General features: G+C 39.7%; 1 protein-coding gene across 1 annotated transcript; it reads right to left on the bottom strand.

Moving 5' to 3' along the window:
- Positions 1–2,493: 2,493 nt before the first annotated feature.
- Positions 2,494–11,654, bottom strand: tomm70a (translocase of outer mitochondrial membrane 70 homolog A (S. cerevisiae)). The gene is made up of 12 exons (XM_039810495.1): positions 11,313–11,654; positions 9,607–9,780; positions 8,263–8,389; positions 8,053–8,162; positions 7,627–7,775; positions 6,981–7,188; positions 5,943–6,077; positions 3,552–3,659; positions 3,270–3,386; positions 3,021–3,118; positions 2,800–2,922; positions 2,494–2,715 (listed from the first exon to the last, which is right to left on the bottom strand). Exons 1-12 carry the CDS (start codon positions 11,544–11,546, stop codon positions 2,562–2,564), a joined length of 1,737 nt encoding a protein of 578 aa, XP_039666429.1. The 5' UTR covers positions 11,547–11,654; the 3' UTR covers positions 2,494–2,561.
- Positions 11,655–13,238: the final 1,584 nt, after the last annotated feature.

Here is a 13,238-nt window from a genome sequence, read left to right as displayed (position 1 = left end):
TAGCCTCAACACCAGTTTTTATTTTCCTAAACATTCCTGCAGCCAGTGCTTCCAGTGTATTTAGGGGTTTGGAGAGCAGAGAGCAATTAAGGAAGCCTGTATCAACACATGCAGACTAAGTTGTGTCTTTAAACATTAAAACAATAAACCTAGGTGTTACCATTTACTTTTTTTGTCTGAACACATGGACTTTTCATAGCACTTCAACTTGTCATAGTTGAAAAAGCAGTTGTGACTGATACCATTAAGGATAGTTATATTCAATTGTCCCAGTAATTTACCCAACCCAGGACCCAGAAACAGGCGTGGCTAAATGGAATTAACCCATCATTAACTTACACACGTGGTTTTCCTACTGTAACGTGAAAATTACTTATTTTATTGCACATATTTACTTTTCAAATAAACTGCCTGAGAAATCTTAATACAGTATACAGCTAAGTGTATATCTAAGTATCCACTGAGGGTTAATGTGTTTACGAATGATTTCATTTTATCTTACAGACAAGTTTAAGTCTAAAATGCCAAGCATCAAAAACACAAAAAGCAGAAGATATAAAAATTGCAGTAACTCATTGCTTGCAGGTGGCACAAGACCTTCTTTGCATGTAGGTGGCAGCATCAAGATGTCTATTACAAGTATTGAGCAGCATAATTACAGCATATTTACAATATTTTACAGATCACGAAATCAAACACTAAATAGCAAGAATATTAAGAAAATAAAGTTTCAAAGCATTAAAACGGAGTGCAGTTTTTAACTAAGAGTTGTAAGTGTAGGCGCCTGGGTTGCGCACCTGGTAGAGCGCGCACCCATATACAGAGCTTAGGCTTCGCCATAGCAGCTGCGGGTTCGGTTCCGACCTGTGTCCCTTTGCTGCATGTCATTCCCCCCCCCCCCCTCTCCCCGTTCATATCTAACCTGTTCTATCAAATAAAGGCCTGAAAAGAAAATATAATTATTGAACATTGACTTGCAGAATGTAAGGCTGTACAGCCTAGAAGAAAATTGCAAAGGTGAGATTCATTCCAGGAATTATAACTTTATTAGGATTCATTTTCTCTTTTACTTTGGTCACCATACATATCCGTGATGAAGAATGTCAGTGTCATTTCTATTAAACAGCCAATATTTTATTGATATCTACTGACGGTTACATCAATTTCTCTAGTTTTTTTCTGTAAGTTTAAGACAGATGATTTATGCTGAGAAGTCCTCACCAGCGGCAGCTGGAATGCACGATTTGGTTCCTTGGTATTACCACACATTCAATAAAATGTAGCCATAACTGCTGCTGGATAAATGAATGTCACAGAACATTTATAATTTAGTTTTTTAAAAGTTGAAAATACTCCAAACATACAAACATTCAGCAGTGGTGGCTAATTTTATTTTTTTACAAAGTACAGATGTTACTTGAGTACCACATCATACACTGGACCAAGATATTCTCAGGGATGCATGTGGGTTAGAAACAATAAGGCTTGGGTTGTGAGAATAGAATTTGAAAAGGACAGAAAAAATAAAACAACTGTTTTAAGGTTACTCTGTCAAAAACTGTAATGTAGCATGAAAAATAATCTTTTTACAATAAAATAAAAAATAAATCATGTTTGATTAAAGTGAGCTAGGAAAAACCACTGAATAGCCCAATCCCTTGTGACATCTTCTGAAACTAGAGACAATTCAAAAATAACATTTTCAAAAAACCAAACATGTTGGTTAAGTTTTTCTAATCCAAAGTGTTTTGCCCAAAGTCTCTTATAGTTGGGGTTTTCCTAGTGTTCAAGACAGCCCGAGCATTGCATTTACATTTATTTATAAAGTGAACATGCTGCACAAAGTATATAAAAAAAGAAAACAGGCAATCCCATAATTAAAAAAAAAAAAAAACTAAAAAAAAATCATTCCGGATGCTAAACTAAACCTCTCTGTAGCCCAGTATCCGTAGGATCAATTCCAGCATTACAAACACAGACACTACACATTTGACTAGACTTTTAACCTTGCATTCGGAACTGATAGTGTATGTTTAGAGACAACACTTCAGATCAGCATAAATTAACAATGTGAACAGTCCATTAGAACTACATAAAGCTCTCACAGTATTTTCTGTAGATTTTAAGTGTCGCAAAAACCTTAAAGTCAGTAATTGGTTCGACGGACTGCACACATCTCAGTTCACTTACATTTCACATAGTTACTATTAATTTAGACAGGTATACATGGCCATTCATGTATGTTTTTCTCTCTAGATTACACTATCTTTCTCTTTATTCTGAGCAATAAAAAGGTTTGATGACAGTGTTCTTGTTGAATTGAAAGTGTCAGCAAAGGGCTGTGTCAGTTAAGAGCCCCCACCCTGACAAACCACCAAGTCAACCAGAAGCCTGGATCACAGCCTCGGCTCGATTGTGAATAGAAATCCTTCTTAACAAACCCCTTTAATTTAATGAAACAACGTATATATTCACATTAAATTAATAATCAAATACAGTTGCATATACCACAGTTAGGTTCAGCAATGAAAATTGAGATTGGCGATGGATTGGCAGAGACGTTACAGTGTTGGAGGTTTCAGCCCATACTTCCTTGCCACTTCTGTCTGGGCGTACGCTGCATCACATAACGAGTACAAATGGGCCATCTCCATCTCAGACTTGGCCAGGTTAATTGCCTTGTTGAACATTTCGATTGCCCTGTCCAGATTTCCCCTGAAAAGAAAAATGCTCTTGTTATGATTTCAACCACTTCAAGAAGTGTTCTATGTGAGAACTGAGTCAAGTTATTTATCTCACCTTTGAACTTCAATGGTTCCCATAGTTTCATAGGCAAAGTCACATTTGTTGTCAATTTCAATGGCCTTACTGATGAGCTCTAGACCCAAGTCAAGGTCTTGTTTCCATTGAAGCTGTAACAAACTGGATATATATTGAATTTTTATTAACTGGTGATTAATTACACATACAAATCACATGTTATATTAACAACAGGCCTTCCAAAAAGGGAAAATGCCTACCCCTTGTGGACATATGTGGTTGCATTGTCTGGTTCTAGTTCAATGCACTTGTCATACATCTCGTCTGCTTTTCCAAACTGCTGCTGGTCGGTCAAAGCCTGAAAAAATTCACAAACGGTCATGTTGAACACATCAACAAGACCTATAGCTGCTATTTTCTGTCTAAATCAAACAGAAGATGGGCAAAGCGAATGAGAACTAAAGCTCCCATTGATGTGTAAATAGAAAATCAAGTTTTGGATTCTTTACCTGGGCATAAAGAGCGTAGCCCTCAGCACACTTGGGGAACCTTCTGATCACGTCCTCAAAACCGTCCATGGCTGTCTGTACTTGTGACGGGTTGTTTCCAGTATATGCTTGTCTGTACTGAAGAGCACAAAAAAGAAAAGAAACTCAGCAGCTAATCTCGAATTGTAGCAGCCATTAACGCAACCGGCAGCAGAACTGGTTGAAATTAAAATTAAGTTTATGTATTTGATAGGTTAGATAATGGCATGCTTGCTATTTTGATGATCTTTACCCGGAACTTACAAGAGCGAAGCATTTCTGAGCCTGGGCGAGAGCAGAGTCAGGCCTGAGCAGGATGCACTCATCAAAGTCTCCCACCGCCTCGTCCACCTGGTCCAGCAGGATTTTCAGCTGAAAGGAAATAGAGACTTTAAATAGAGCACTATAGCAAGACATTTCAAACGTTAACTTAGTAGTTGTCAACCGACAGCTAATCAGTTAACAAACGTTAAATGTTGTAGTCTCCAGTCTAACCTGGTATTAACATCTGTCTGAGTGATATGATCACAAGTAGACGGCTCTAAGTACAGATGTGAAGACACCCAGGAGGCATTGAGGATGCATAGAGATCTGATCACCCAGACCACATGTGGTGCTGCCGGCTCTCTGGAGCTCTGTGCCCCGAGGTTGCCTTGAAAAGACTGCTGAGCTGGCCCCCACGGACTGCCGGTAGACAGTAACCTCATTTTTAGTTTAATAAACATACCCAAATTAACAAATATGTAGGATATTACTACAGCCATTCCTTTTCTTACGTCGCAACGTCTGCTGGTGCTATGTAGACGCCAGTGAGTGGCTGTTATGGTGGATAACGCGTTTCATTTCCTATAAAATCTTCACAATAAAAGTCTGCGTTATTTTGTTATTTAAAAGCTTTTATTATGAAGCAACAAAATCAGGAAACGTTGGGTCTTCATCAGCAGTAACTTAATACAACTCCTATAAAACAAGGATGAAACTAAACTTACTAAACAATAGAGATTCAATCTACAAAAGTAGGCTGCTGAGCTGAACACAGACTTAACACTAAAATCGCCATAGCCCACGCCAATGAACGTTGTGATTAAAAAAATTTCATGATTCCCTCATTATTATTGATATGTTTTATGTATTGAGACAAATATAAATATTGAGGGGGACATATTGTCGTTCTCTATTTACCATTTAGTTTACTTGCCAAAATAAAAATTCTGAAATTGATTTCAATGTTTCAGCATGTGTTTCATGCCTTTTAGGTTTTACGCTGCTTACAACTCAAAACAAATTCAGACAGAACCAAATAGATTTTTTTTTCATAACCACAGAAACCTTCGAGATTTCATGTTGACACACACACACACACACACACACACACACACACACACACACACACACACACACACACACACACACACACACACACACACACACACACACACACACACACACACACTTACTGCATCAGGTGGCAGTGAAAAAAATAGCACATTTTGGTGTGAGTTGTGCAGTTTTGTGTTATTTCAAGCTGTTGGATAATATGGAAGCCTATATGGGACTTAATTCAAATGATAATGTAAATGTGAAATTGAAAATGTAATTCCACAATAGCATTATCATTTTCCACAAATGTATGTGTTTTTAGAGTCAAAATTAAAATTAAAATGTAAAAATCCAATTTTCATTTTCACATCCTTGTATGGTCATTATATGACTATATTAAAATGATAATGTATTTTGATATCATTTGAATTAAGTCCTATATAGGCTTCCATGGGATAAGCTATCTGGCTGTGAATAGTGTGTGTGGGGGCTGTGTGTGTCCTTGCTGCTTTAGAGATTAACGCAGCACTATAGAGATGGAGAAGTGTGATGAGTCAATGGCCCATCCGCGATAACAAAAGGACGTGGACATTTGTGCCAAATTTGAAGAAATTCCCTCCAGGGGGTCCATGTAATCGCGTTCACAAGAAAGGAACGCACGGACGTAAAGTACAGACGGATGGACAATCTGAAAACATAATGCCCCCGGCCACGACTGTCTCCGGCACGGGGCATAACAATTATTTATTAGGGGTGGGCGATATGAGGAAAATCAAATATCACAATATTTTTGACCAAATACCTCAATATCGATATTGCGACAGAATCGTAGGGTTGACAATTGGTGCTTTCGCTAAATATTTACACAATGAGATAAGATATATAATCATCAGTAATGTGAATATAATGATTACGTGGTTAAAGACAAATAATAGAACCGCTGGAACAGTCTGGTAAGTTCAGAAAATCACATCACTTTACTGTAATGCAGCCTTTAAAACAAGGAAAAGACAACACTTATGTCATATTACGATATTCAAAATCTCAGACGATATCTCGTCTCATATCACGATATCAATATAATATCAATATATTACCCAGCTCTACTATTTTTCACTGTAGCCTATATGCAAACAGAAATGATCTAGGTGTTTATTTGTATAAAGAGCAGGGAAGTGATATCTGATCACAAGTGGTCCCTCAAAGACGCATGTGGAGACATTCTACGGCCAGGTCCACTGTCAACTTGGGATCGGATCACTCAGGACTGATATAAAAACCACATTAGAACGGGGCTAAACTTTTTTTTTTATTAAACAATTTAACCACTCTTACCTGACCCCTGTGGTGATAGACATCAGGGTTGCGTGTGTCAATCTCAGCTGCCATGTTGAAATCTTGTGTAGAGAGCATAGGCTGCTGCTGCTGCATGTACATGCTTCCCCGCTTGATCAAAGCATTGGCTCGTAGCTGTAAAAATTAGACCACAGTACAGAGTGAGAACCTGTCAGGTTCAAAAGTCCTTTGTAAAGGATGTCTTTGTGTACGTGTACAAATCATTAGATAAACTGGGAGAAAATGGATGAATTAAAGTCAAGACTGATTCAGTGTGTTCCACTCCATGCCTCTTTTGGGTATTTTTCTCCATATTTAGAGACCAGGCCAACTGTCCCAGGAACTGCACTGAAATGATCTGAGAACCTCATGGGATTTATTCCCCACATTGGTGTGTTGCACAGTACCTTTACTTAAATCCTAAGGATAAATGGCAGATACGACTGAACCTTAACATAGGCTACCAGAAGTTAGCAATAGGCTATACAATAAGTTTGTAGTCCCTTCTTACTAATCCACTTTCCCAGTACTTAACCCTTGTGTAGCCTTCCTGTCGACCATGCACTTGTCCTCCAACAAAATTAACTCTCGGTCTATTTTGCCTTTTTCTAATTCATAAAGTATTGTATCACCTAATTCTACTGTACACCTTCTAGCCAACTTCATTGTAACTTATTACCAATAGTTTTGCAACTTTTTTTTTTTTTTTTCCTCTTTCTGTTAATTTATGGCCAATAAACCACATTTACTGTACATAAAATTAGACCTAATTTTGGAGTAAAATAGGCAGAAATTATGAATTATTTTCACTATAGTGAAGATCAGATGAATATATGTTGATGGATTATCACAGACACATACGTGAATGTTTAGTCAGGAAACTGTTTTGAAACCACTTCATTATTATAAAATGGCAGAACATATTTCCGAAAACAACAACTGTGAAAACAGGTCAAATTTGACCCGAAGACAACACAAGGGTTAAATTGTCCTGGTATTCTTGGCTAAGAACAGGCTAATCAAATAAACAGAGCGTACCTTCACATTGGCGTCCTGCATGTTGATCACCCGGTCCAAATCAGGCTGAGCAGCTGTAGCGTTACCAATCAGCAGGTAGAATGTAGCACGCAGCAGCAGGGCCTCTGCAGTATATCGGCCACCTGACTCGATCTCCTTGGTGCATTCGCTGATGATTTTGTCATAGTTCTCCTCCTCCATGTACTGCTTAGCCTTCAGGTAGCCGGAGCTAAAGAGGAGAAAAAGATCAAAACAGACATGTTTCAACCGTGAAATAAACGGGAATTTTACTCCGGCTCCAGAGGCACCTGGAATCACTCCTCTGACTTTGAAACTTAATTATGTCTCTTTTAAGTACTTGTTTAAATCGCATGAAAACATTTGACCCCTGACAAACAGATAGGTTTTACACCCACTGTCCTGCTTGTCATACAACTCCTTGTGCTCAGAGACACTAAAACTATCAGCTAGTGAAAGCCAAAAGGCTGCATAATTATTAAAAACAAAAAGGTTACTTTTTTCTTCTCTTCTCCCAATCGATTCAACACAAGGACAAAGATCCCTGTGAAACATTTCCAGCATCTTACCCTATGCCAGCAGCCCCTCCGTCCCTCCTGGTACAACCGGAGGGTACCAATTTAGTTGCTACGAGTAAACATTCTCTAACCTCTCAGTGATGTCGGCTGCCTCGCCCTCCTTGTCCTTGTCTTCATCTTTCTTCTCCCCCTTCTGCAGGGCCTGTGAGATGATGTCATCAGTGAACGAGCTAAAGTAGGATTTGATGAACTGAGGAGAGGGCATCATCGGTTCACGGTTCTACAGGAGAGGGGTAAAAAAAATAAAAAAAAGAATAATTGTTAAATTCAGAGAAATAAAACTGAATCAAATATCTCTATAGTGTGGCCAGGTTGGCTCAGTTGGTAGAGCAAGCACACATATACTGAGAGGTTTATGCCTCAACGCAGAGGTCCAGGGTTTGAGTCCAACCTGTGATGATTTCCTGCATGTCTTTCCCCTCTCTCACCTAGCTGTCCTGTCCATTAAAAGGTGGAAATGCCTAAAAAAAGAAAATGTCTCTATAGTGGACAAATACCTTGTATTTATCTTTGGCCTTCTCTTTTCCCAACTGTTTCAGAACCTTGTCTGCTAGCAGCATGCTCTGTTGGTTCTGGAAGGCCTCAAGAATACACACTGCTGTGACGTCTGGAGGATACACAGGGAACAAAACGGACTGTAAATAATTGTCACACATTTTAATTTTGACTTGTAAAAGAACACTTTTATAAGAAGAGGAGTGTCTCACCTTCTAGGCACTCCTTCTTGTTGTCTAGTTTTTCCAGAGCTTTGGCCCTCCTGAACAGAGCCTTGATATAACGTGGATTCATTCCCACAGCCTGCGAGCAGTCCTGGACCACTTCTGTCCATTTCATCTGAAATGACAGTTATGGGCTGGTTATCTTCCAAAACGTATCTGCATCGGAATATACAGGGGTCCAGAGGACTGTCCACTACCCAGAGAAGGCTTTGAAGTGGACCTAGAGACCTATAGTGAACATGATAGCTGAAGACCATTTAACTCATCTTTACAGACAGAACAGCATCTGTATCAAAGTTTCAACATTACCCTTTAGGAACTACAACTAAAAGTGTTTAACACAAAAGCCAAACTATGGCTTAAACAACAACAGAGATGTGAGCACTAATGGTGTCCTTTAGCGACACAATTTTACTGTAAATTCTGTTTTTATTTGATTTTATTCTTTGAGAATTTAATAGACTGTTTGTTGTGATGTGTTGTTGCTGTGATTGTTTTTGTAAAAGCCTGACCAGGGACAAGGACTGCAAATTAGCGGAGGCTAGACGTCCTAAAAAAACGTGCATATCTCACATTTGGTTTCGATAATGTTATAGGTAATGTCCCCGATAAATAAACAATAAATAATAAAAATAATAATGTGGAGAGCTAATGCATTTACCTTTGAGAGGAAAACTTTTAATCAAACATGAGGGTGGAAAGATTTGAGAATGTTGATTTGCATAGAGTCTGCTACATATTGACCAAAGAGGAGTAACAACTGTTAGCTGCCGAGGCATGCTGGCTTTAGGTTGTGAGAAGAAGTTAGCATGCGCTGAAGCCTTTTCAGGTATATTTCAAGTTCAGTGAAGAACAAGAATTATTGACTTTTCTATCTACAAGCACCTGGGGACATTTAGAAAGGGACATGTGCCATACTGCAACATACAACACACACTTGTAAGCAGGGCACAAAATTAGCACCATTTGCCAAATGCCGGTAAAAAATGCAATTGGCTAGTAGATTTGCGTCACTCACCAGCCAAAAAAAATCTATTGAGTGGTTGGTTAAATTTGAACATTCACTAGCCATTTGGCTGGTGGCCAAAAAAAATAGATGTTGCTCCCTGCTTGCAATGATACTCTAAAAAGAGCTACATCACAGTTTACTGTTAATTTCTGCAAAAGAATCAATGTCATTACAGCAAGGGAAATACATGATATTGAGAAACACTTTTTCCCTCAGACATAATGAAGATATTTCAAAATGTAGCTTTTTTATTGTTGCACACAAGGTGGGTCTCTTATATTAACAACAATCTCTGCAGCGATTTAAAACAAGGTGTTGCCAACCTGTTGTTCATAGGCTGCTGCTCTGTTCTGGTAAAATGTTGACAAATCCGTCTTTTTCTCTGTGGGGCAGAGAGCAATGGCCTCTGTGTAGCACTGGATGGCGTTCTCATACTTGCCAGCCTTGAAGTACTTGTTGCCCTTGTTCTTTGCTGCTTGGGCCCGATCCAACGGGCTCTAAATGAGAGAGGAAAATGTAAGATTTATTGATTAAATGGACTCCCCTGTGACTCGGTGGACTGGTTTAAGGATTAAAGAGACTAAAGACAGTTTTTCTAAGTAATTAGGTTTTCCCATAGCATCTCACACTGCAATAGGCTGTGCAACTGAACTGCAAGCATGTGTAAAGGATTGAATGCCATCAAATTGACAGGCCAAAATTGCTAATTATCAGGGCAGCTGTGACTCAAGAGGTAGAGGGATCGTCCAATAATCACAAGGTTGGCGGTTCAATCCCTGACTCCTCCTGTCAGCAGGTAAATTTTTTCCAGTGGTGGACAAAGAAGTATATTACACTGACATGGCACACACAGTAAAGACATATAAACTTGGCACAAGTGATAATGTCCATGTTTGAACTGTGAAGTGGTTTACAGAATAATAGCCTAACAATATGCTCTTTTTGTTTTTACCTTAACACTTTCAATGAATGATCATGCCTGCACAATGCTCTATGATCTCAAACAAATCCTGTCGGTTTTGTCAAAGGGTGACAGCTGTTAAATAACATTTTCCCTTTCTCACAATTATGAAATAATGGGCTCATACTTACAATATAGGTCTCTTATTTGTGAGTTAACCTCATACTAATTAAGTTCTCGTAATTACACATTTCATGACATTAGAAAGCCAAACTTATAAATGGACATCTGTTTAATCTCTTTAGTGAATGCAGGAGGGATTTAAAACAGTCACACAAAAATATGCCGGCCCAAAGACACCTCTTACTGACAATATACCTGTGAGTAAACTGAAGCTGGATAAATGTCTAGTTGTTTAGTTATACTTTAGCCCGAGTGTAGCTTAAATTTTGTTGAAAATGTTTTAAAACAATTTGGCAGAGTACAATCACTCCAAAAGGTAGACTCTGGCCTCGGGACTGTAAATAAACTACCAGCAAGTAATACAGGCTACAAAAGCTAGCTAGCGTTTCTGCACATTAACTTTCCCCATGCATGATACCGCACACTGAATAAGGTGACAGGCAGCCAGTCACCTACAGCCTGATACTATCTAAGAGAACTGCCTCTGCCCAAAACAGGCTGAAGAAGTGACAGCCATCCCCGCCCTCTTGACTTTCTAAGTAGATAACGTTAGCTAGCATGGCCAAATCATTAAAGTTAACGTTACAAAGCCATGCTTAGTTCTTGCCATTTTGTTCATAAAGGTGTTTCAGCGCATTATTTAGCTACCCGCTGCAAACATTCAGCTATGTCGCTCATGCTAACCGGGCTGGTTCGGCTGGTTAACCCAGCTAGTAGCCATTAACATTGGCTAATCCACCACGGATGAACCGGTTGCCATTGGCCTTGCTCTGGTGAAGGTAGCTGTCACTGACAGTGTCGGTAACGTTAGGTGTCCTTGACGGACGGCAATGACACGTTTAGTCAGATAAGTGTACGCACTGCACCAAGGCAGATAATGCTAATGTGGGGAATGTTACATTAACTTCAGAGGAAAGAGCAGTATTTAGGCAACAGTAACATTACCATGTTCTCCTGCTCTCGGCTGGCTGGAGCTGCGCCGTCTTGGCCCTGCACGGGGCTGGCGCTACCTTCTGGAGTTTTCCGCTCCCCGGTCCCTTTTCTTTCGTTCGTCCTGCTGCGATTCCAGAGGTAAACCGCCCCCACTCCCAGCACTATAGGTGTCCCGACTAAAAGTGCCAGCTGCCAGCGGGGTAGTCCAGTCCCGGACTGTGGCTCGACTGGCTTAGAAGCAGCCATGATCTACAACCGAGCAAATTAGCAGCCAGTACAGTACCACCACCAGACAGCGTGAGCGAGCGCCGCTTCTTCTTCCTGTGCTCTGCGAGGTCACAGACACACCGAGGAATCATGGGATACTGTCGGAAAAGCCACGGGGCCGTGTGTAGTTGTAGTACGACAGTAGCATTTGTAGTCCAAACATCAGATGCGGTAAACTGAAAAGTATGATAAATGGTGAATCTGGTCTACAGCAGCCCATTTTAATAGTTATCTGGGATTGTGCCGATGCTGCACTGTAGTCTCACTCATAGTGTTCAGTGAAGTGTAAAATTAGTTTGAAATGTGCGTCACTCATACATGTCTACACACGAGAAACATATTTAGGCTATCTGATTTAATTAACCCGTTAGTGAACAAAAACATGAAGGCTCCTGCTGATGCAGCTACCTGCTTTTCTCGGTCAATGTTTGAATCCCTGTTTTACATGTAATAAGGCAATGTGACAGTCAGTTTGTGATCAATCATTTAAATCAACATCGGACCAAAGTAATGATGTTTTTTTAAATATATAACACAGATCAATTAAGTTAAGTTAATTAATTACTCATTTTCCGGTATGCAGGTTGACTGCAGCCACTAGGTGTCAGTGCTGATACTTTTGTCAACTTTTTAGTTTCAATACATTGTGGAAAATGCTTTTTGCTGTCATAAAAATACTTAGTGTTGACAGAGTACCGCAGTGTAGTCATAGTTTCAAATAGTGAAGGCTATTTTCGTTTCAAATTGCACAATTTTCCAGCCCCAACACCAACACTCTAATTTTATCCGGATCAATGTGGATTTATGATATGACTTGGAGTGTGTATGTGTGTGTGTGTGTGTGTGTGTGTGTGTGTGTGTGTGTGTGTGTGTGTGTGTGTGTGTGTGTGTGTGTGTGTTTTGTCTCTTTGGCAAGTTCAGTCACCTGTCTGTCCCATTTTAAAGCCTTGTGTTGGTCTATCTGGTCGGTGCTGGGGCCTGACTACTCAATTTGTCCCCAAGGCCATCTGTCCTCACAGTGACCAGCACTGAACAGTTTTCAAAGTCAACTGTATTCAGAGGAAAGCCGGTGTAATGAAGAGTCCTGTCCTTGCAGCAACATAGACCTTTGATAGGACAACTATTCCCACATGTGGTGTTCTATAATTTAAGGACATGCTGTCAATTATGCTGCAACTGAACAGTCGGGCACATATCGTTTTATTCTGTTTTTGCATTTGTACCAAATCAAAAAGCAACATTTTTGTACTTGATAAACAGTTTTTCAAATTCATACTAAATTAATAATACAGTACGTACAAATAGTGTACATTTTAAACTGTCCTGGTGGAGTAGCTTAAAACATGTTGCTGCCCTCAGAATAATCCATCACTGACACAGTAGCTTGTTTTGAAAAGTAATAAAATCAATTTTGCCAGTAAACTCCAACACGTGATCAGACACAATAACCTTCGATATTCCATTTGTGGTGCGCGTCTCTTCAATGACCCTGCTGATATTGTTGCTTTAAAGAGGGGGAAGTGACGCTACGGACAGAGGTTACAATAAGGATGTCTGATCTTCTAGCTATTCCTGACTCTCTGTCTGTAAAATGGGCCTGCTATTGTTAGCACAGCCTGGCTTAGTTTACCGCCACTAGATGTTTGGTTCTCTTTGACCACTGAGACGTGC

This window comes from Perca fluviatilis, chromosome 9 (assembly GCF_010015445.1).
Source record: "Perca fluviatilis chromosome 9, GENO_Pfluv_1.0, whole genome shotgun sequence".
Lineage (NCBI taxonomy): Eukaryota > Metazoa > Chordata > Actinopteri > Perciformes > Percidae > Perca > Perca fluviatilis.
This window is presented reverse-complemented; position numbering and strand designations above follow the sequence as displayed.